Source organism: Aquarana catesbeiana, linkage group LG04 (assembly GCF_042186555.1).
Source record: "Aquarana catesbeiana isolate 2022-GZ linkage group LG04, ASM4218655v1, whole genome shotgun sequence".
NCBI classification, from domain to species: Eukaryota; Metazoa; Chordata; class Amphibia; order Anura; family Ranidae; genus Aquarana; species Aquarana catesbeiana.
Genome location: NC_133327.1, coordinates 479,450,664 through 479,476,203, shown reverse-complemented (window position 1 = coordinate 479,476,203; position 25,540 = coordinate 479,450,664). Strand labels below are relative to the sequence as shown.

The window sequence follows — 25,540 nt, the reverse complement described above, 5'->3', positions numbered from 1 at the left end:
CCTTGCCCAGTGACAGCCAGGAGGTGGGCGGGCCCAGTGACAGCCAGGAGGTGGGCGGGCCCAGTAGGAACCTCACCCAATCCCAGGTGCCTCCCCTCTGCCTTCAAACAAAAAGGCCCAGGGAGGGAACGAGGACGGAGGAGGTAGCACTGGGCCTCAATAGGGAAGCAACTGATGTCCTCAGAAGCCAACCTGATGCTGAAGAGGCCTATGGCTGCTATCTAGCCACAATTGTTGAAATTGGAGGAGGGCCAACACTTCCTCTGTGAGGGAATTATTGCTGAGGCCCTTGAGAAGGGGTTGAGGGGCCAGCTGACAGAGAACAGCCACATATATGATCTCACCCATCCTCCTACTCCTCCTGCCACAAAGCCACCACTAGAGCCACAGCCTCCAAGGAAGGCTGTAGGGAAGGCTGCAGGGAAGAGAAGAAAGTGATGGCCTGGGTTCAGTCTGATCTGACAGAAGACGCAGGCTGGTGTGGTACCACAGCCTGGGGACATATAGGTCATCTGCTGCTGGTTCTGATCTTTGGGAGTCCTGGACCAGATTGGGCTCAAAATTATATGGACTCCTCAAGATAACAATTTTTTTTTTTTTCCACAGACTTGATGTGTGCCCTGGGGCCAAAAGGCTTCACAAATTACAAACATTTCTCCAGCATTGCATTCCTCTTTGTTTCGTTACCCAGAATAAATGGATATTTTATTTTCTGAAAATACTTGCCTATGTGTTTTCATAAAAATAGGACAGATTGTGAGTATGCAGGTACATTTCAAAAATACAATGTCAAATAACAAGGGACACCAACCAGCCTCCTTGAGGTTACAAAATACAAGATAATAATGTTATTATGATAACTTGACACACCAAAAAAAAAAATATATATATATATTATGGAGATTACTAGAAACTAATTTTGCAATAATCCAAAAAAAAAAAAAAAAAAAAAAAAAAAAAAAAAAAAAAAAAAAAAGGAGCTCTTGACGAAAAAAATTTCTAAAAAAATGACTATAAAAAATATTTCAAAACATTATTCTGGAGATCTGGCTTTAAAATAATAAAATATTATTCATGAGATCACGAGAAATAATAAAGAAAGAAGTTTCTGAGAACTCTGTGTGAACATCAGCAGCAAAACCATTTCATTCTTCTAGCATTATAAAGCACAAAAGAATGCGCTACATTAAAAGATCACAGAATTTGCAGCGTGAGGAATGTGCTATCTCCATTACGAACGCTAGTTTTACCAGACTGACCGCTTCCGTCTCGTACTTGCTTCAGAGCATGCGTTGTTTTTGGTCCGTAGGAACAGCATACAGATGAGCGGTTTTACCGATAGCAATTAGTTCCGTCAGAAAAATTTAAAACGTGCTATGTTTAAGTCTGTCTGAATTTTCGAAGGGGCATACACACGATCGGAATATACGATGAAAAGCTCCCATCGAACTCTGTCGGAAATTTTGTGGCATTACTTCTCCTTTGGGTGACAAAATTCTTGCAGCTCAGCTCGATGCTCCTCCTGAGAAACCTTGCGATTGCTGCTTTGTTCCCGAGAGTATCCGTACTGCTGTGCTCCAGACTTACCATTCTTGCAAGGCTGCTGGCCACCCTGGGAAGAATCAGCTCTTTCGGGCCATTTCCCAACAATTCTGGTGGCCTAGTCTACGTGCTGATGTAACCGCCTTAGTAGCTGCCTGTTCCGTGTTTGCTCAGAGTAAGACTCCACGACACCTTCCAATGGGCCTCCTACAACGAATACCCAATGGAGAGAGAGGCCCTGAACCCACCTGTCTATGGATTTCATTGTGGAGTTACCCAACTCCCAGGGTAACACAGTTATCCTTATGGTGGTTGACCGGTTCTCGGAAATTTCACATTGTATTCCACTCAAGAAGTTGCCTACTGCTAAGGAACTGGCTTCTATTTTTGCTTGAGAGATCTTTCGCTTACATGGGCTACCCAAGGTGATTGTCTCAGACAGGGGTAGTCAGTTTGTGTCCCGGTTCTGGCAAGTCTTTTATGCACAGTTGGGTATTCAGCTTGCTTTCTCCTCTGCGTATCACCCGCAGTCTAATGGGGCCGCAGAACAAGCCAATCAGTCCTTGGAGCAATTCCTATGTTGCTATATTTCTGACCATCATAACAACTGGTCAGACCTGTTAACGTGGGCAGAGTTTGCTAATAATAGTGCCTTGAATTCAGCTTCCCGTTTGTCCCCGTTTATGGCGAATTATGGTTTCCAACCTTCCATGTTGCCTGCCTCGTTTGTTCCGCAGAGTATTTCTGCATTAGAGGAGCATCTTCGTGGCCTTCGTTCCACTTGGGCACAAGTCCAGGAGGCTTTGCGACATGCTAACAATAGGTAAAGACCCCATGCTGACCGCAGACGCCTGCCTGCGCCTTCCTACCAGGTTGGGGACAGAGTCTGGCTGTCGTCTCGCAACCTCCGACTTTGTGTTCCCTCTTTGAAGTTCACACCTTGGTTTATTGGGCCTTTCCATATCCTTTGCAGGAGTAACCCAGTGGCTTACGCGTTGGACTTTCCTCCTAGTATGCGGCATCTCTAATGTGTTTCATGTCTCCTTATTGAAACCTTTGGTCTCGGTGCCACGTCCTTACCCTATACAGGTTGAGAACCATGAGGAGTATGAAGTACAATCCATTGTTGACTCCCGTAGGTTCCATAGGCGCATACAGTACCTGGTGCATTGGAAGGGGTACAGTCTGGAGGAACGCTCTTGGGTCTCATCCTCGGACGTAGATGCCCCTGTCCTCCTCCGTGATTTGCATAGACGTTTATCTCTAAAGCCTAGTGGTCCTCCAAGAGGGAGGGGTCATTGAGGAGGGGGTACTGTCAGGGCTGGGCTTAGCCCTTCTCTGAGCTGGGCGCTCAGCTGTCGGCTAATTGCAAGCTCCTTTCTCTCCACAGTGACTCAGCTGTCGATGATCTGCTTGTCAGTCCTGGCTACTTAAAACCGTCCAGATCACTTCATTTCTGCCTTTGGTCACATCTCAGAGACTTTCTCCTGCGTTCCTGTTGAAGACTTGCTCGGCTGACATCCCTTTTGGCTCCTGATCCTGCTTGCTGCACTACTACCTTGATCTCTGGCTCTCTGACATTGGCTGACTACCAGATCTGGTTACTGAACTCTGGTGTATGTATTGACTATGCTTACTCTGTTTGACTTTTTATTATTATTAAACTAGTGTGATTAACTGTACTTCGGTCTCGGTCTGATTCATTTTTTCTGACAGCCAAGCTGGCAACGTGTGGCGAGCATCTCTACTGATTCAGGTGGTTTGATTGCGTTGAATTCCAAAGTGTATTCTTTGTTTAGATATCACCAAGGCATTTGACACAGTGTCCTGGCCCTATATTCACTATATTCTTCAACGCTGGGTGGGTATGGCCCACATTTACTCAGTTGTTGTATGTCCCTTTATCATAATCCTCAGGCCTATGTTCGATAGGCTGGTTACCATTCCAACATATTTCCAATAGGCCGTGGCACCAGACAAGGCTGCCCACTATCCCCCCTTCCTGTTCACCATGGCCACTGAGCCCTTGGCCCAGTTAATGCGCTCTAACCCTGATATTCAGGGAGTTGAGGGCGTACAGCATAATTAATACTTCTGCAATGATGTCCTCCTTTTCTTGACTTCCCCACTGACGTCTCTGCCTACCCTCCTCCAGACATTAGAAAGATTTGCTGTGATCTCTGGCCTAACAGACATCTCAGGCCCTTAATGTGTCCCTGTCCCTTTCGATGGAACAATTATTTTAATTGTTTTAAGAGACGTTTCGGTTTCCATGGGCTTTACAAAGCCTCTCTTACTTCGGTATCCAACTCCCTCGAACACTGAATGACATATATAAAATTTAACCACCACCCCCCTCCCACGCCCTACCTCCCTACTTTCTTAATGGTCCTCTCTCCCAATTTCCTGGATAGGTAGGGTAAAACAGAGGGAAAATGACGTTACTCCCAAATTATTATATTTATTTTGGGTGTTACCCATATCGGTCCCGGCACATCAAGCGGCAGAGTTATCAGTCCTACCTAAATATCATGTGGTCCCCAAAGCCCCCGCTCTCGGTAAGCCTTGAAAAGGTAGATTGTGCCCCCCTCTGTCGCTAACTTCCTATGGCTCTGTCCGTCCCTCTGATCGTAAAGACCTCTCCAACCCCATCATGGTCCATTCTCTCTCCATATGGAATAAACTTAGAAGTCCAGTCCCCCAATATTCCATTACAATCCTTCTTTAAGAATCTGTCCTTCTACTCAGCTGCAACTTCCCCTTTCGTCATTAAAGTTTGGCATTCAGCTGGTCTCTTTCACCATCTGACCTTTAATTTGCACTTCAAAACATTTTTTCCTTTATTCAGGATATGCAAGGCTTACCAAGCTTGGAAATTTTCCGTTATGTGCAAATAATGCGTTTTTTTTTACCCCTTTTCTTGCCCCTTCCTCTTTACATTTTTACATCATCTCACCTGCTTTGAAAATGCCTATAATAAAGATCCCCATTGCCCTCGGCCCAGGAACAGATTTCCCATTAGGCACTGTAGGCATGCGCCTACAGGTGCCCTTCCTAGAGGGGCCCCCTTTTATTACATGGCCAGATCTAGGGGGTGCTGGGATGGGCTGTGTCCCCCACAGATTTTAGTTGTGGCCCTCCATGAATATTGCACCCACGCCCAATACAAGTCCAGAAAGGATAATTGTCAGCAATAAGAGAGCTGGGAGGAGGTGTGGGCTTTCTGTGCTCTCCCAACTCCTGTCAGTGGATTACAAGGAATCCTCTTAGATCGCTCGGTAAATGGCTTGATAACCTGCCCCGTACCCACATTTCCGGGAGATGAGCAGCCCTTGAAGGAGGTAGGGGATGGAAATCAAGCTGTGTATTGTCCGATCTAAGAGGATCCTGGGTTATCTGCTGTATGGAGGAGCACTGTTATCCCAGATCGTTACTTGACACTTCTCCTGTCCAGACTTGCAACGGGCGTGGATAAAATGTTCATGGGGGACCGGTCTGGGGGTGCACAAAGAGCCTGCACCTCCTCACTACTCCTGTAAGATTAGGGAGGGGGGCTGTTTGTGCTGGAAAGGGCAGGATAACAGAGGGGGTGATTTGTGCTAGGAGGAATTGGGGGGATGTATGTGTAAGAAGGCAGAATTAGTGAAGATTTGTGCTAGGAGGAGAGAACTGCAGGCGGGAGTACATGATCACGTATTTATATACGTGATCCTGCCATAGGGATCGGCCAGCAGGTGGTGAAAATTCACTCATTTCCATCACATGCAGATAAATAGCTGGTACCAATATCAGCTCTGGTGCCATTAAGGTCAATTCTCTCTCTGCCAACCGAATATTACAGAATGGGATGAATACCTCCGTTGGGCTTTGGTACCGTTAACATTTTTAAATATGTTTAACCTGTCTTTTGGAGGTACTGGCACAATTATACTCTAGACAAGAGATGGGTCAGAGCATTAGGTAAATCTAAATGCCCTTCAACAATCCTTGATTGATTTGAAAGAATGCAGCAAATGGGTAGAGCTTTAAACTCCTTAAAACCACCTATTGAACCCACAGGTCTTGGATGTTAGTGACCTAGAGAGAGGCAAACTAACAGACATCCCACCACTGTTAGGAGTGAGGGTGGCCCTTCATTGGGAGAAGACCTTTGGAGAGGACTTTCTGGGCTTTGTGGACCAACTCTTGCACAACTTACTCTTACTCAGGTTTGGAAGCTGAGGCCTGGTTTGAGTGACTAGGTGCCCTATGTTTTGCAGAAGTAGAGGCTCCTTAGAAGGGGGGTTTGGGATCTTCTGGTGTGGAAGTAAAACCTTGCCTCTGACATCCTTTACAAGATGTCTTCCTTGAAAAGGTGTTTGTGAGAGGAAGTTTTTTTTTTGGCCTTGGCCATCTAGGCATTGAGCCACAAGTAAAAAAAAAAAAAACTGCTCCAGGGTTAATAACTGGTTGTTCAGGGGGTGAGTTTTAGAAGGGTAATGATCTAGAGATGATCATTATGGAAACACAGGTCTAGATTATAAAACACACTATTGCATTCATGGAAGCTATCTAGGTGCATATTATAGATTGGACATATATGCTGGATGGTGTAGTATCATTATGCTTGCTATGACAAAAAAGGACAAAGTAGTTTGAATGGGAGTCTGAAGGCTGCAGTTGATTGTGATATTTACAGATATTCTGGATTTTTTCATCTGTTGCAAATAACTCGTATCCAATTAATGACCCTCTCTGGGAAGGAACCTTGTTGCACAAAAAATAGAATAAAATAAGAAAAAAACAACATGCTGGTAGTAGGGGTTGTACCCAAGTCTTTTATTTATTTTTTTGTTTTATTATTATTACTAGTGTCCAGTTCTTCTAATACCTAGATCTTGTTCTAATTTTCATTTGGAACAGCAACTTTTTCCTGGAACACCTACTATGCAGGTTAAATTGTCTTAATCTTTTCTATTGCAGAAGCACTAACATTGAGTTTTGGAGACTTGTTTTAGCATAAAACGGTCAGCACCTGCACTGAAATGCTGGGATGGCCAGTCCTAAACAAATTTAAAAAAATGTTTTTAAACTATACTTGTAAATCATTTCCCCTACAATGCAATAATTGATTTCAAATAACTTCTCATTATTTTATTTTTTTTTTTGCCAGACACCAAGGTATCCATTATTTTCCTTTCTAAATGTGCAACCTACGCATGTGTTCACATCTGCGTGTATGGAGGCTTTTTTTTTTTTTTTTTTTTTTTTTTTTAAACCCGGTTCCTTTTCTTGCCTTTTGTCACTTTTATTCCCATCACAAGAATTGTAAACATCCCTTGTAATAGAAATAAGGGATGAAGAGAGTTGGGCCGAAGCCTTCCAAAGTGCAGTAGAGAGAAAATAACAGTACTGGCACACGCCTCCTTAGTATGCTCCACAATGCAAAAATCTTGTTACAAGTTCCTAACACGGTGGTATAGGGTCCCCGATAAACTTTGTTGTATTTACAAATAGGCCTCGGCCCTCTGTTGGAAAGGATGAGCACATTTTTACACATTTGGTGGGACTGTCCACTTATTCAACCACCAAGGGCAGAAATATGAAGCATAATCACGAAAATCACTCAGTGTCAGTTAGACCTTGAGCCTCTTCCGATGAAACCCATACATCCCTAGGATTTTATACATGCTCACTGATACCATATCTTCTGAATGCTGGTAAAAGCCTAATCCTGACTTGCTGGAAAACTGCTGTGGTCCCTACTGTGAAGGATTGGCTACTAAAGGTGTAAAACATCCAGCATTCAGAGGAATGGAGGCACCAGTGCTCAGACTCTTAACAAAAAGTATAAAAAAAATTGAAGCAGTAATGTAGTTTTTTTTTCATTTCAGAATTGGCTACCTACACTTTCTTATTAATAGCAGGCAGGCCTGGGGGGTGGGTCTGGTGGCATGACCTCTGTTTTTTTTCTTCTTAGCTTTGGTTTTTATTTCTATACAGCCAACCCTTTGGTTTTGGAGGGGTGTGCACTTAAGCATGCCTCTTCTCAGCCATTTCCTTGCTTTTTTTAATCAATCTAAGCTATTTTTCTAAGTTTCTATGAAGTAGGTTAAGCGGCTACAGCCTCCTTGGGTGCTTGGGGTAATTTTTTGTTCTCTATGCACTCTGATGGCGCCTTTGTAAGAGGGTGCTCTTTAACCACTTAAGGACCGCCTCATGCCGCTGTACGTCGGCAAGGCAGCACGGGCAGGCAAAATCACGTTCATATACGTGATTTGCCTCCCGCGGGTGGGGGGTCCGATCGGACCCCCCCGGTGCCCGGGGCGGTCCGGTTTTGTTCCCCAGCGATCGGAGGTGAGGGGGAGGCCATCCGTTCGTGCCCCCCCCCTCGCGATCGCCGCCGGCCAATAGGAACATTCCTTTGCTGCTGTATGCTAAACAGCAGCAAAGGAAGTGATGTCATCTCGGCTCGGTATTTTCCGTTCCGGCGCCGAGGAGAGAAGACTGTAATGTGAGTGCACAACACACACACACACAGTAGAACATGCCAGGCACACAAAACACCCCGATCGCCCCCCAATCACCCCCCCCTGTCACAAACTGACACCAAGCAGTTTTTTGGATTTTTTTCTGATTACTGCATGGTGTCAGTTTGTGACAGTTACAGTGTTAGGACAGTTAGGGTTAGCCCCCTTTGGGTCTAGGGTACCCCCCTAACCCCCCCTAACAAAGTTTTAACCCCTTGATCACCCCCCGTCACCAGTGTCGCTAAGCGATCATTTTTCTGATCGCTGTATTAGTGTCGCTGGTGACGCTAGTTAGGGACCTAAATATTTAGGTTCGCCGTCAGCGTTTTATAGCATCAGGGACCCCCATATACTACCTAATAAAGGTTTTAACCCCTTGATTGCCCCCTAGTTAACCCTTTCACCACTGATCACCGCATAAGTGTTACGGGTGACGCTGGTTAGTTTGTTTATTTTTTATAGTGTCAGGGCACCCGCCGTTTATTACCGAATAAAGGTTTAGCCCCTGATCGCCCGGCGGTGATATGCGTCGCCCCAGGCAGCGTCAGATTAGCGCCAGTACCACTAACACCCACGCACGCAGCATACGCCTCCCTTAGTGGTATAGTATCTGAACGGATCGATATCTGATCCGATCAGATCTATACTAGCGTCCCCAGCAGTTTAGGGTTCCCAATAATGCAGTGTTAGCGGGATCAGCCCAGATACCTGCTAGCACCTGCGTTTTGCCCCTCCGCCCAGCCCACCCAAGTGCAGTATCGATCGATCACTGTCACTTACAAAACACTAAACGCATAACTGCAGCGTTCGCAGAGTCAGGCCTGATCCCTGCGATCGCTAACAGTTTTTTTGGTAGCATTTTGGTGAACTGGCAAGCACCAGCCCCAAGCAGCGTCAGGTTAGCGCTAGTACCACTAACACCCACGCACGCAGCATACACCTCCCTTAGTGGTATAGTATCTGATCAATATCTGATCCGATCAGATCTATACTAGCGTCCCCAGCAGTTTAGGGTTCCCAAAAACGCAGTGTTAGCGGGATCAGCCCAGATACCTGCTAGCACCTGCGTTTTGCCTCTCCGTCCGGCCCAGCCCAGCCCACCCAAGTGCAGTATCGATCGATCACTGTCACTTACAAAACACTAAACGCATAACTACAGCATTCGCAGAGTCAGGCCTGATCCCTGCGATCCCTAACAGTTTTTTTGGTAGCTTTTTATTGAACTGGCAAGCACCAGTGGCCTAGTACACCCGGTCGTAGTCAAACCCGCACTGCAGTAACACTTGGTGACGTGGCGAGTCCCATAAGTGCAGTTCAAGCTGGTGAGGTGACAAGCACAAGTAGTGTCCCGCTGCCACCAAAAAGACAAACACAGGCCCGTCGTGCCCATAGTGCCCTTCCTGCTGCATTTGCCAATCCTAATTGGGAACCCACCACTTCTGCAGCGCCCGTACTTCCCCCATTCACATCCCCAACCAAATGCAGTCGGCTGCATGAGAGGCATTTTCTTTATGTCCTCCCGAGTACCATTACCCAACGAACCCCCCCAAAAAAGATGTTGTGTCTGCAGCAAGCGCGGATATAGGCGTGACACCCGCTATTATTGTCCCTCCTGTCCTGACAATCCTGGTCTTTGCATTGGTGAATGTTTTGAACGCTACCATACACTAGTTGAGTATTAGCGTAGGGTACAGCATTGCACAGACTAGGCGCACTTTCACAGGGTCTCCCAAGATGCCATCGCATTTTGAGAGACCCGAACCTGGAACCGGTTACAGTTATAAAAGTTAGTTACAAAAAAAGTGTAAAAAAAAAAAATATATATATATATATAAAATAAAAAAAAATAGTTGTCATTTTATTGTTCTCTCTCTCTCTCTATTGTTCTGCTCTTTTTTACTGTATTCTATTCTGCAATGTTTTATTGTTATTATGTTTTATCATGTTTGTTTTTCAGGTATGCAATTTTTTATACTTTACCGTTTACTGTGCTTTATTGTTAACCATTTTTTTGTCTTCAGGTACGCCATTCGCCATTTGAGTGGTTATACCAGAATGATGCCTGCAGGTTTAGGTATCATTCTTTTCAGCCAGCGGTCGGCTTTCATGTAAAAGCAATCCTAGCGGCTAATTAGCCTCTAGACTGCTTTTAAAAGCCGTGGGAGGGAATGCCCCCCCCACCCCACCGTCTTCCGTGTTTTTCTCTGGCTCTCCTGTCTCAACAGGGAACCTGAGAATGCAGCCGGTGATTCAGCCAGCTGACCATAGAGCTGATCAGAGACCAGAGTGGCTCCAAACATCTCTATGGCCTAAGAAACTGGAAGCTACGAGCATTTTATGACTATGAGATTTCGCCGGATGTATATAGCGCCATTGGGAAATTGGGGAAGCATTTTATCACACCGATCTTGGTGTGGTCAGATGCTTTGAGGGCAGAGGAGAGACCTAGGGTCTAATAGACCCCAATTTTTTCAAAAAAGAGTACCTGTCACTACCTATTGCTATCATAGGGGATATTTACATTCCCCGAGATAACAATAAAAATGATTAAAAAAAAACAAAAATTAAAGGAACAGTTTAAAAATAAGATAAAAAAGCAAAAAAATAATAAAGAAAAAAAAAATAAATAAAAAAGCACCCCTGTCGCCCCCTGCTCTCGCGCTAAGGCGAACGCAAGCGGCGGTCTGTCGTCAAACGTAAACAGCAATTGCACCATGCATGTGAGGTATCACCGCGAAGGTCAGATTGAGGGCAGTAATTTTTGCAGTAGACCTCCTCTGTAAATCTAAAGTGGTAACCTGTAAAGGCTTTTAAAGGCTTTTAAAAGAGTATTTATTTTGTTGCCACTGCACGTTTGTGCGCAGTTGTAAAGCATGTCATGTTTGGTATCCATGTACTCGGCCTAAGATCATCTTTTTTATTTCATCAAACATTTGGGCAATATAGTGTGTTTTAGTGCATTAAAATGTAAAAAAAGTGTGTTTTTTCCCCAAAAAATGCGTTTGAAAAATCGCTGCGCAAATACTGTGTGAAAAAAAAAAATGAAACACCCACCATTTTATTCTGTAGGGCATTTGCTTTAAAAAAATATATAATGTTTGGGGGTTCAAAGTAATTTTCTTGCAAAAAAAAAATAAGTTTTTCATGTAAACAAAAAGTGTCAGAAAGGGCTTTGTCTTCAAGTGGTTAGAAGAGTGGGTGATATGTGACATAAGCTTCTAAATGTTGTGCATAAAATGCCAGGACAGTTCAAAACCCCCCCAAATGACCCCATTTTGGAAAGTAGACACCCCAAGCTATTTGCTGAGAGGCATGTCGAGTCCATGGAATACTTTATATTGCAACACAAGTTGCAGGAAAGAGACAAATTTTTTTTTTTTTTTTTTTTGCACAAAGTTGTCACTAAATGATATATTGCTCAAACATGCCATGGGAATATGTGAAATTACACCCCAAAATACATTCTGCTGCTTCTCCTGAGTACGGGGATACCACATGTGAGACTTTTTGGGAGCCTAGCCGCGTACGGGACCCCGAAAACCAAGCACCGCCTTCAGGCTTTCTAAGGGCGTGAATTTTTGATTTCACTCTTCACTGCCTATCACAGTTTCGGAGGCCATGGAATGCCCAGGTGGCACAAAACCCCCCCAAATGACCCCATTTTGGAAAGTAGACACCAAAAGCTATTTGCTGAGAGGTATAGTGAGTATTTTGCAGACCTCACTTTTTGTCACAAAGTTTTGAAAATTTAAAAAAGAAAAAAAAAAAATGTTTTTTCTTGTCTTTCTTCATTTTCAAAAACAAATGAGAGCTGCAAAATACTCACCATGCCTCTCAGCAAATAGCTTGGGGTGTCTACTTTCCAAAATGGGGTCATTTGGGGGGGGGGGGGGGTTTGGGGGGTTTGTGCCACCTGGGCATTCCATGGCCTCCGAAACTGTGATAGGCAGTGAAGAGTGAAATCAAAAATTTACACCCTTAGAAATCCTGAAGGCGGTGATTGGTTTTCGGGGGCCCCGTACGCGGCTAGGCTCCCAAAAAGTCCCACACATGTGGTATCCCCATACTCAGGAGAAGCAGCTGAATGTATTTTGGGGTGCAATTCCACATAGGCCCATGGCCTGTGTGAGCAATATATCATTTAGTGACAACTTTTTGTAAATTTTTTTTTTTTTTTGTCATTATTCAATCGCTTGGGACAAAAAAAATAAATATTCAATGGGTTCAACATGTCTCTCAGCAATTTTCTTGGGGTGTCTACTTTCCAAAATGGGGTCATTTGGGGGGGTTTTGTACTGCCCTGCCATTTTAGCACCTCAAGAAATGACATAGGCAGTCATAAACTAAAAGCTGTGTAAATTACAGAAAATGTACCCTAGTTTGTAGACGCTATAACTTTTGCGCAAACCAATAAATATACGCTTATTGACATTTTTTTTACCAAAGACATGTGGCCGAATACATTTTGGCCTAAATGTATGACTAAAATTGAGTTTATTGGATTTTTTTTTATAACAAAAAGTAGAAAATATCATTTTTTTCAAAATTTTCGGTCTTTTTCCGTTTATAGCGCAAAAAATAAAAACCGCAGAGGTGATCAAATACCATCAAAAGAAAGCTCTATTTGTGGGAAGAAAAGGACGCAAATTTCGTTTGGATACAGCATTGCATGACCGCGCAATTAGCAGTTAAAGCGACGCAGTGCCAAATTGGAAAAAGACCTCTGGTCCTTAGGCAGCATAATGGTCCGGGGCTCAAGTGGTTAATGTGCAGTTTTTATTGTATTGCCTGTAATTGCTGTACCTTGTTTACATTGTAAGACTAATGTTGCAGTGGGTGCTTGCACCTCATTGTGCACTCCTCTTGGTGATGTGATTTGGTTAATGTGAAATCTGTAACTAAAATAAAGATTAAAAAAAAAAAAAAAAAGTTTACACCTGCCATAAACCAAAAATGATGTCATGATGTTGCTCTTGGCCTCCTAGATCATAGAGACGAGGAGAGACAATCTTGTCTCTCTTCACCTCCATGGCCAGCCACGCAAACTGCTGTAATGTATGGCACGTACTTACGTTTTCCATGGCTGTATAACACCCAGCCCCAATACAGCCATCACCAGTGGTCAGTAGCACGTTGAATAATCCATTAATTTGCTTATGTTTCCCATCAATTATTTCATAGTAAACATATCTGCTGTCTTATGACCAAGGACTCTATGTATATATGGCTAACTTGTGTATTGTAATCAATTAAGTTCCAATAGAAAAGTGTAGTCTTTACCAATTTATTTACTGTAATATCGCAAAGCACAATTATTTCGAATGCTCTGTGCCAAGTATTTTCTGCTGGAATGTTAGGAACGTTAGGAATGATTTCTGCATGATGGCAAAAATTTAGTTGAGCACATCTCCCAAGGCATCCTACCTCATAATTTCCTGCCATGATCAGTTTAGCAAACTTTCTTGACCCTGCTACATTGCATCGCTCTCCAATATTCACAAAGTTGGTGTAAGGTCCTATTCTGAAGGGTTCCAAGCCTGTTGAAGAAAATATCAGTTATTAAAAAATATGAATTCAACAACTACACTCAGCTGAACCAGCTTTTATTTAAACACTTTTTTTCCCAAAACTGCAGCTTCTCAGTTTACCAGGCAATGTTAGCATATGTCATATTCCTAGAGATATGACTGCTTAATAAGCCTCCACATCTATATGTATAATACTTGGTAGATAGGTTCTAACACTTGAGTGATAGTTCAAACAACCAACATAAATGTGTTGGGTACAGTAAAAGGACCTAACTATGAGAACCAGTAATCTATATCCAAAGAAATTAGAAAGTAGATTATGAGAGGCATTGCGGAGAGTAAAAACATTACCTGGGGAAGTTGCTCACAAGTGACAGGGAGAAGGCTACTGTGTTAGAGATGTAGCTCCAAAGCTTGTTTGGCCCTACTGGTCCTGTGGGTAACAGGAGAGCACTTCATTCTACACTTCTGTGACCTGTTTTCAGCCAACAGCAAGCTAAAGTCCACTGTTGGCTGCTGTCTCTCAGCCAGTTCAGGCTCTGGACCAATCTCGACTTCAATGTCAGGTTCCGAACAGATGCCTGGACGAGCAGCCTCTTAGAAAGCCACTGGGAGACTAAGCCAGCCATTCCAGTCCCCTCCACAACCCCGCACTCCAGTGATCACTGGAGGAGCAGAGAGCTGACATTTGCTGGCTCTCTGCTTACTGAAGACCGAGAACTGAGTGATCAGCAGTGTTTGATTGTTCAGTTCTCCTTCTTAGAGACAGCAGGGGGACATATGAACAATTGGACTGATGCTGCATCAACCAAGGCGAGTATAATTGATTGTGTGTTTTTTTTTCAATTCCCAAACCTCTCTGAGCCTAGGTTCACATTGATGCGATTTGGCATGCGATTTTACACGTCAAATTGCATGCCAAATCGGCGGCTATTGCCGGAAATAACACCGTCCGCTTCCCAAAAGTAGTTTCTGTACTACTTTTGAAGACTTTGTGCGATTTCAATAGACATCTGTGCAGGAACCCGCACAGATGTCTCTGAAATTGCCCCTGAACTTGAACTGACATGCGGGTATGAAATTGTGCGAGTTCAGCTGAACTTGCATGATTTCAGTCCCGCAGCAGTGTGAACCTTGGCTCAACACATTCTTCTCCTCAGTTTATACCTTTATGACTGACAGAACAAGTGTTAAAAAAAAAATAAATAAACAATTAAAACAAATGTGAATAAATCACAGGGACCAAATAACTTACATCCCAGAGTCCTCAAAGAACTTAGTCATGTCACAACCAGAGCACAGTTCCTATTTTTTAAGGGCAGTTTACAGACTGGGATGGTACCAGCTGGTTGGAGAAAAGCAAACATGATACCAATATTAAAAAAAAAAAAAAAAAAAAAAAAAAGATATATACCTAGAAAATACAGACTAGTCAATAGTATATAAAATATTGGAAGGACAGATAAGGGACCGCATCTAAGAATTTGTTAACGAAATCAGTATGATTTGCGTTAACCAACACGGATTTATGAAATACTGTACTTGCCACACCAACCTTTTAACATTCAGAGGAGGTGAGCTGTAATTTGACTAGAGGCAGACCTGTGGGTGTAGTGTATCTGGATTTTGCTAAGGCATTTGATAAACTACCCCATAAACACTTCATTTAAATTAAGGTATTTTAGCATTGATGTTGTATGTACCTTGGTAGAAATCTGGTTGCAGGAGCAGGTCCAGAGAGAGTAGTGTTTAACCCTTTCACTGCCAGGTCTGTACTTCATACAGACCTACAGAAGTGCCTGCAGGTCGTCAAGTCTGTATACCGTACGGACCTCATTTCTCCCTCACTGAAATGACCATAAACTTATAGCAGAATTGTTCAGCAGACTCTGCTGAACAATACTATAACTCTGATCAGAGAATTACAACCTGATGATCAGAGTCATTAACCCCTAATGTTAATGCCACCCCCCATGCCGCCGCTTCTCTGTCCCCTGCTGCCTCTCCACCTCCTGCCACTAACTTCCATCTAAAACTGCTCCCCCCACTCTCCTCTCCTATCCCCTTCACCCCCTTCTCCCCCCCAGCACTGATTACCACCCCAGCAACCACCCCATCCTCTGCAGCTACCATCAATAGTTGGCATCCCTCCTCTGCCACTCCCGCCGGCTTCAGGGGGATCCAGATGTGTCCCCCCCCCATCCCTCAGATCACCCCCACGATCCATGGTCGCTCCGAGCGTTATTCCTCCTTCTCCTCCCGCCACTTCTCTCTGCACTGATCTGTCAGGCTGGGGAGTGCGGTGTGGGTGACGTTGGAGCTTGGGGGGGGGGGGGGCTGGGGGCTTGATAAACATGTGTTTACCAAGCTCCTCTCCTCTAGTAGAGAGGACGCAAGCAGCGATGATTAGAGATCGATCCTAGACCTCCCACTGACGTTGACAGCTGATATATAGTATAGCGAGTGTTACAATTTATCAGACTTTCATTTTATGAATGAATCAGGAATCTCTATACAGATTCCTTATTCATTCAAGTAAAGTGCTGCAGAGACGGTCTAAAAAAAAAAAAAAGAGATATGAGGGTCTGTTTAGACCTCTCATATCTAACCAAAGACCCCCAGACCCCCATGCAAAAAAAAATATATAACTGCAAAAAAAAAAAAAAAAAAAAATTAGAAAGGAATAACAAAAAACAAAACAAAAACACAATAGGACCCAGTGGGGGGACGGCAACCCCCCCCCCCCCTGCACTCACCCCTCCATGGTGACAGCCTCTCCCTCTTCGGCTTCCTCGGGAGAAGCCGGAAGACAATAGCGAATGTTAATTCTCTATTGTCACAAGTGGGTGGGTTCGGTGTGCAATGCTTTGCGCCCTGAGCCAACCTTTTTCAAGCCAATTAGACCCTCAGGCTCTAATCATGTGGCTTGAAAAAAACCAAAAAAAATGAATCTTACACCTTGCAGGGGAGCGGCGCCCTGACGCCCCAGTGCCCCTAATGAACTGGCCGCTACTGGAAAGACCCCTTTCACATGGAGCGGACTGTCAAGAAGATCCGCCTGTTCAGCAGGGGATCTGTCTGCTGATCCCTGCTGAGCAGGCAGATAACAGGTCCACGTCCGCTACGCTGATGCAGAGCGGACACGGACACAGCCTGCAATTTTATATGGGGTGGTCGGATAGAAACGGACTGCCTGTCCAGTTCCATCGGATACCATCCAATCCGTTAGATGGATGGGGAATAGGATCCCCATCTGTTTTTAGCGGACTGGACTTGATCGGATGCAGATGGGTGTAAACGGACACTTGGCCATTTACATCGGCCACTCCATAGAGAACATTGGGTGGTCCAATTGGGCCCGCCTAAAAAACAGACAGGCAAATCTGATTGGTGTGCTTGTGTGAAAGGGGCCTAAGGCCTTGTTCACGCAGGGCATACACAGCGTACCTTTACAGGGAGGCACAGGTGTTCCGTGCATCTCTGTGCAGGCAGTCCCACTGATGTCATTTGGGATGTAGCACTTGCACGAACAGAGCCGATGCTTCCAATTTTACATCCATGTAGGTCTGCATGCATGTCCCTGAGCTCACACTGTGTGCATTCAGGGTCATGTACCCACACGGATGTCAGATTGGGAACAGCAGCTATTGCATCCCAATTGACATATATGGGACTGCCTGTACGGGGATGCATGAAACACCTGTGCATCCCTATGTGGGTAAACATAGCCCCCCATGGGCATACATTTTAGTATGCCACATGTGAGCGAGGCTTTAGTAACAATTTAGCAGGAATTTTGCAAGTTATGTTGTGTTTATGTGCACTATTAATGGTATTAGCATATTTTTAGCGAAAATATTGTTTTGGTAAACATTTGCGCAAATATGGTGCCGCCTTAACCAGTTGCCGACCGCCGCACGACGATGTACGTCGGCAGAATGGCACGGGCAGGCAAAAGGGCTTACAGGTACGTCCTTGCCTGCCCGCGGGTGGGGGGTCCGATCGGACACCACCCCCCCCCGGTGCCTGCGGCGGTCGGATTCAGGTCAGGGGCGATCAAAGGTGAGGGGGAGGCCACTCATTCGTGGCTCCCCCCTCACGATCGCTCCTGGCCAATGACGGGCTTCCTCAGCTTCTGTGAATGTAAACAGAAGCGGAGGAAGTTATGTCACTCTCCTCGAGCCGGTCTTTTCGTTCCGGCGCCGAGGAGAGAAGACATCCAAGTAAGTTTGCACCAACACTACACTAACAGTAGAACACGCAGGCACACTTGTCACCCCCCTGTCACCCCTCAGTCACCCCCTGATCACCCCCCTGTACCCCCTGTCACACTGACACCAATTTCTGATTATTGCATTGGTGTCAGTTTGTGACAGTTATAAGTGTTAGGGCAGTTAGGTTAGCCCCTTTAGGTCTGGGGTACCCCCCTAACCCCCCCTAATAAAGTTTTAACCCTGTGATCACCCCCCGTCGCCAGTGTCACTAAGCGATCGTTTTTCTGATCACTGTATTAGTGACACAGGTGACGCTAGTTAGGGAGGTAAGTATATAGGTTCGCCGTCAGTGTTTTATAGCGACAGGGACCCCTATATACTACCTACTAAAGGTTTTAACCCCTTGATTGCCCCCTAGTTAACCCTTTCACCAGTGATCACCATATAATTGTTACGGGTGACGCTGGTTAGTTGGTTTGTTTATTATAGTTTATTTTGAATCAGTCGCTGGCAGTCAGGAGCTTTTTTGCCTGTGAGTCTCACTAGTGTACCCCTAAATTTAGAGCCCAAAATGGCAAATCGAAGGTACACTAGTGAAGAGGCCTACGCGTTTCTGAGCATGACAGATAGTGAAGAGGAAGTCACTCATCTGTCAGATTCAGGCTCAGAATACGATCCTGTAGAGGACAGCGGCTCCATGACAGATAGCTCTGATGACGGAGTTGTGGTCCCTGCTAGGGTCAGGCGTACCAGACCCCGAACTTCTTCTGTCCTTGAAGTGCAAGAACCGCAGGTCCCTCGTATGGAGCAGAGAAGTACTAGTACCACTATTCCTTCTGGTGAACTGGCAAGCACCAGCGGCCTAGTACACCCTGGTCGTATATCCAGCAATGCAGTATCACGTGGTGACGTGGCGAGTCCCATAAGTGCAGTTCAAGCTGGTGAGGTGGCAAGCACTAGTGTCCCGCTGCCACCAAGAAGACGAACACAGGCCCGTCGTGCCCATAGTGCCCTTCCTGCTGCATTCGACAATACGAATTGGGTACCCACCACTTCTGCAGCACCCGTATTGCCCCCGGCCAACCCGGAATTCAGGTGGAAACAGTTGATTTTACGCCACTGGATTTTTATTCATTGTTTTTCACCGAAGATCTCTATTGATCTATTGTGGACCAAAGCAATTTATACGCTGGTCAACACATCGCCGCTAATCCCCAGTCCTCCCTTGCCAGAGATTGGAGATCAATTACGGTCTCCGAATTTAAGATCTTTCTGGGCCTTTCCCTCAACATGGGCATAAATAAAAAGAGTGAGTTGCGGTCATATTGGTCCACTGACCCAATTTACCATATGCCCGTGTTCTCTGCTTCCATGGCCAGGGCACGATACGAGCAGATTTTGCGGTTCATGCACTTCAACAACAACAATGAACTCTGTCGTTCTCGTGGAGACCCTGAATACGATTGGCTCTACAAAATTCGGCCCCTCGTAAACCACTTCAACCAACGTTTTGCAGACTTGTTTACTCCCCATCAAGTTGTCTGCATTGATGAGTCCCTGATTAAATTTTCTGGCCGCTTGTCATTCAAACAGTACCTTCCCAGCAAGCGAGCCAGATACGGGGTCAAGATGTATAAGCTCTGTGACAGGGCCACAGGCTATACATGTAGTTTTATGGTTTACGAGGGCAAAGATAGTCACGTAGAGCCAACAAACTGCCCTGACTACATAGGAAGTGCTGGCAAGATAGTGTGGGACTTGGTGTCACCCTTATTCGGAAAGGGGTACCATTTATATGTGGACAATTATTACACGAGCGTGCCACTTTTTAGTCACCTTTTGATCATCAAATTGGAGCATGTGGCGCCGTGCGACCTAATCGCTGGGGCTTTCCTCAGCGGCTTGTAGATTCCCGTCCTAGGCTGGGGGAGAGAGCCTTGCAGTGTAATATTTTGCTCGCTATGAAGTGGAGGGACAATAAGAATGTTTTCCTTCTTACCTCCCTTCATGCAGACACGACGGTCCAAATTACTACGGCGACTGGTGTTGTGCAGAAACCCCTCTGTGTCCACGAATATAACCAAAATATGGGAGGGGTGGACCTCAACGACCAGTTGTTGGCGCCGTACCTAATTGCCCGTAAGGCCAGACGCTGGTACAAAAAAGTGTCTGTATACTTATTTCAATTGGCTTTGCTGAACGCTCATGTGCTATACAGAGCTTCAGGATGGACTGGATCCTTCCTTAAATTCCAGGAAGAGATCGTCAGAGCCCTTCTGTTTCCAGACGGTGCTCCACCTCACCTTCCCAACCAAATGCAGTAAGCCGGCTGCATGAGAGGCATTTTCTTTATGTCCTCCAGAGTACCCCTACCCAACAAGCCCCCCAAAGAAAATGTTGTGTCTGCAGAAAGCGTGAATTTAGGTGTGACACCCGGTATTATTATCCCTCCTGTCCTGGCAATCCTGGTCTTTGCATTGGTGAATGTTTTGAACGCTACCATACACTAGTTGAGTTTTAGAGTAGGGTACAGCACTGCACAGACTAGGACACACTTTCACAGGGTCTCCCAAGATGCCATCACATTTTGAGAGACCCAAACCTGGAACCGTTACAGTTTTAAAAGTTAGTTATAAAAAAAAAAAAAGTAAAAAAAAAAAAAAAAAAAATACACAAAAAAAATATAAAATAAAAAAACCAAAAATAGTTGTCGTTTTATTGTTCTCTCTCTCTCTATTTTCTCTCTATTGTTCTGCTCTTTTTTACTGTATTCTATTCTGCAATGTTTTATTGTTATGTTTTATCATGTTTGCTTTTCAGGTATGTAATTTTTTTTATAGTTTACTGTGTTTTAACCATTTTTTTGTTTTCAGGTACGCCATTCAGCTGCAACGCGGATTTATTTATCTTGACAGCAACAGCGTTTGCTCCCACGATACATAAAGCCGTGACTCGAGTACTGTCGGAGGTGACATACTTCAGCATATATACCGAAGCGTGGGCGCAGCAGTGGGTGGAGGAGCGATTTGCTCCTGCCTTTTGTGGGAGGATGCCCCCATGCTTCGGCATATATATATTTTAGGTAGGCACAGGTTGCGTTAAATGTTTTATTTTTTACTATGTTTTTTTTTTTGTATTTGCTTTGCAGGTATGGTAAGTATTACTGTTATACTGTAATGTTACTTTGTTTTTTGTTAACCATCATTTGCTTAGCAGGTACGCCATTCAGTTGCAGCGCGGATTTATTTATCTTGACAGCAACAGCGTTTGCTCCCACGATTTGTACTGCCCTGCCATTTTAGCACCTCAAGAAATGACATAGGCAGTCATAAACTTAAAGCTGTGTAAATTCCAGAAAATGTACCCTAGTTTGTAGACGCTATAACTTTTGCGCAAACCAATAAATATACGCTTATAGACTTTTTTTTACCAAAGACATGTGGCCATATATACTTTGGCCTAAATGTATGACTAAAATTGAGTTTATTGGATTTTTTTTTATAACAAAAAGGAGAAAACATCATTTTTTTTCAAAATTTTTGGTCTTTTTCCGTTTATAGCGCAAAAAATAAAACGGCAGAGGTGATCAAATACCATCAAAAGAAAGCTCTATTTGTGGGAAGAAAAGGACGCAAATTTCGTTTGGGTACAGCATTGCATGACCGCGCAATCAGCAGTTAAAGCGACGCAGTGCCAAATTGTAAAAAGTGCTGTGGTCAGGAAGGTGGTAAATCCTTCCGGGGCTGAAGTGGTTAAAAATCAGTAGCACCTTCTTTTTATTCTACTGGCCATGTGCTTTCAGAAAATGTATGGTTTGGGGGGTCTTTTACAAATTCTGAAATCTAAGCGAAAAAGGAAAATCTCAGATTTTCTAAAACTTGTATACCTCCGATTTTCACTCAAAAAGGCACAATTTAAAAAGTGTTATGTATTAACTCCATACAGGTAAGGTTTTTTTTTATATTTAGCTGGAATTGAGCAGGAATCTTGTAAAATTAGCTGTGTTTTATGTGCTAATAATGGTTTTAGTGTATTTTCAGCAAAAATATTGTTTTGATAAACATTTGCACAAATACCGCAGGGTCTAAAAAATCAGTAGCACCTTTTTATTTGAGATCGGCTTTCAGATAAAAGTGGTCCCTGCGGCAGATTATCGGTGGCGGGAGAGGACGGAGGCGATTGGATCCTTCTCCGTGAGTGGTATGGAGCTGAGTGAAGGCAAAATGGCCCCCACCTAGCTCCATACCATTGCAGGGCGGAAGTGACGTCAAAACATTTTTTTTTTACGTCAAAACATAGCTCTATAAGGGGCATTTTTTTTTTGTTGCATTTTAGTGTAAATATGAGATCTGAGGTCTTGTAATAGGAATAAAAGTGACTTTTTTTTTTTTTAAACAGTGTAAAAATAAAAAGTAAAATAAATAAAAAAATTTAACGCGCCCCGTCCTGCCGAACTCGCGCACAGAAGCGAATGCATACATGAGTAGCGCCCGCATATGTAAACTGTGTTCAAACCACACATGTGAGGTATCCCTGCGATCATTAGAGCGACAGCAATAATTCTAGCCCTAGACCTCCTAACTCAAAACATGCAACCTGTAGAATTTTTTAAACGTCGCCTATGGAGATTTTTAAGTGTAAAAGTTTGTCGCCATTCCACGAGCGGGCGCAATTTTGAAGCATGAAATGTTGAGTATCAATTTACTCAGTGTAGCATCTTTCACAATATAAAAAAAATTGGGCCAACTTTACTTTTATTTTTTAATTGAAAAAAGTGTGCTTGTAAGACCGCTGTGCAAATACAGTGTGACAAAGTATTGCAACGACCGCCATTGAATTTTCTAGGGTGTTAGAAAAAATATATATATGTTTGGGGGTTCAAAGTAATTTTCTAGCAAAAAAAAACAGTTTTAAACCAGTAAATAGCAAATCTCAAAAGGTGGTTCTGTCCTTAAGTGGTTAATGCCATTTTTTGTTTTTTTTGTTTAATATCTGAAGTTGTGAGTGGGGTGCCCCAGGACTCCGTCCAGGGACCAATTATGTTTAACTTGTTCATAAATGATATAGAGGTTTAAAAGCTGGGCAATAACTTCACAACAGGATATAGCAACTTTACAAGAAGACCTAGTTAGGGAAGAGGGGTGGGCAGCTAAATGGTTAATGAGATTTAATTTCGAAAAAATGTAAAGTAATGCACTTGGGAGCCAAATATATGTATGCAAGTTACTTGTTAGGGAATTAAGGATAGAAAACAATCTAGGGCTCGGAGTAGATCACAGACTCAGCAACAGCATGCAATACCAGGCTGCAGCAAACAAGGCCAACACACTATTAGCACGCATTAAACAGGTATTTACTCAAGAGATAAAAACTATAATTCCACCACCTTACAAGAGTCCAGAGATGGGCAATGAAGCTAATAAGAGGGCGTGAAGACCTCAGTTAGAAAGAATGACAGCAAACATAAAAACTTATTCTCCCTGGAAAAAAAAAATAACAATACAATGGTACTATACAAATCTTTAAATGTAGACTATCACAGATTGGGGGGGGGGGACGACTATTGAATCTTGGTCTCTAAAGACGACATACAGCCACAGAATGAAATTGGATGAGGAGAGTTTCAATCAAACTCTGTAAGGGGTTCTCTACTTTAAGAGCAGTAAAGAAGTGGAACTCCCACAGTTGATGTCGGAGTTTGGATAAATAAAAAATTTGAGGTGTTCCATAGCAAAGATGAACGTGGTAGTTACAAACACATACACACTCAGATTGATCTGCATGGACCTGTCTCCTAATTCAACCTTACAAATGATGTAATTATGTAATATATCAAGCACGTCATAACCAATTAAAGAGGGCATAACTTTAAATAAACAAAACATATCACAAAACATATATAAAGTTTAGGGCACACTCAGTTTTGTCCATCCAATATCCCCATTACCTCCCTTTGTGTTGACAGAAATAATAATGGTAACCAGAACTTATCAGTATCTTTATATTAATTTTTCCTACAGAGTAATGGATGCATCCACGCCTGATAAAGTGTCTTTACATGAAACGCGTTGAGACAGGATGCAACTTTCTTTGTTAGTCATCATTGTATCCACTTATTATCCCTCTCATTACCCCCCTTTTTACTGTTTAATTACCCCATATATCAGTAACTGCAATGTGCTGCTACATCAATTTCCAAGGTTGTATTTACATTATGTAGTTGTATTCTTTAATTATATTGTTCATGAACTGTACCTTATTCAACAATTGCATATATGTATTGGCTTTTAATGTTTTTTATATTGTGTGATTTTATACCCTCTTTGTGTTAATAAATTCATTAAGTCACTATGTATAAACACTGAATTCTAAAGCATCCACAAAGTTAAGAAAAATCCTCCTTCTCCTCGCAGCAGCACTCGACAGCTGATGGAAACATCAGCCGTGGTGCCAACATCGCTGGACTCCAGGAAGGTAAGTGTCCAATTATTAAAAGTCAGCAGCTGCAGTATGTGTAGCTGCTGGCTTTTAATTTTTGCAGGGGTGGGCGGACCCCCTCTAAGATCAATGCATGCATGCTGGTAGAACTACTGATACATAGGGATTTAAAATTTGTGGGAGTATCAAAAACTTAGTTTGATCACATGACTGGTTTGTGTCTATCCAGAGTTATTCCATGTATTGAAGGGATAGGGTAAGTAGAAAAAGGAGGACGAGTGTGCATCTATGCAAAGAGTGATCCTCTAGGGAACACAAGGGATGATGGTACTAACGGAGTAAGGGGGAGGTGGAATCCTTCTGGCTGGAACTCCAAAGGGAGGAAACAAAAGAAATTAACAGTGGGTGTGTGCTACAGGCCCCCTAACCTGAAGGATGAAGCACAGAAGAATCTCCTCTCAAAATTAAAAATGGTGGTGAGGCAAAGAGATGCTTATTTCATGGAGGACTTCAATTATTTGGATATTGACTGGGCAGACAAAACTGCTCATTCATCTAAAGCCCATCATTTCAAAAAAAATTTTGAGGATAATTGTTACTCGGTGGATGTCCCACCTTTCTAGGTGGCTCTGCTTGACCTAATCACAAACAGAGCTGATTGCAGATGTAGAAGTAAAGGATAACCTAGGAAATCGTGATAACAGGGTAATTAAATTCACTGCAAATCATAGGAAAAGATGACAAGGGTAGGACAAGAACATTGAATTTCAGAAGAGCCAACTTTACTAAGTTGCACAGCATGCGTCACAACACTAAATAGGAAGATATTCTAGAAGCAAAAAAGACAGGAGGAAAAGTTGGAGTGCTTTAAGAACACATTAACGACATGAGCCAGTGTATTCCAATGGGCAAAAAATATAGGAGCTAAAGTTAAACCTGGGTGGCTAAATTCAAGAGTAAAACAGCATATTAAAGAGAATCAACTGTCCTTTAAAATAATATAAGGCTGGTGGGGGCATGGCCAGCAGCTGGAGAGTATGGCCTCTTCCTTATAGAGCTCTGAAGCAGCGGGATCCCTGGGGCAGCACAAAGCGGCAGAGAGCAAACTGTTTTATCCTCACCTCTCCTGTACATAGCGGTGACCCAGAGGAGTCACGTGGGGATATGAAAATCCAGAGAGGCCAAACAAACTAACTGACTAGAACAGGCCACTGAATGATACTAATGATTATGTGGAGCAGCTAGGTGCTTTCCTAACTTCTGGACAACCAGTCCTAGACACCACTCTTAAGGAGATGCTTGTGTCCCT

At 43.6% G+C, this 25,540-nt stretch overlaps 1 protein-coding gene across 4 annotated transcripts in view; it reads right to left on the bottom strand.

Annotated features, from left to right (window-relative positions):
* The window catches only part of MTR (5-methyltetrahydrofolate-homocysteine methyltransferase), a 1,497,716-nt gene that overhangs the window by 1,018,435 nt on the left and 453,741 nt on the right, over positions 1-25,540 (bottom strand). For all 4 annotated transcript variants that reach the window (XM_073627630.1, XM_073627629.1, XM_073627631.1 and 1 more), the window contains one exon: positions 13,476-13,588. In XM_073627630.1, coding sequence (XP_073483731.1) covers positions 13,476-13,588 — 113 coding nt within the window. The remainder of the gene's footprint in view (positions 1-13,475; positions 13,589-25,540) is intronic.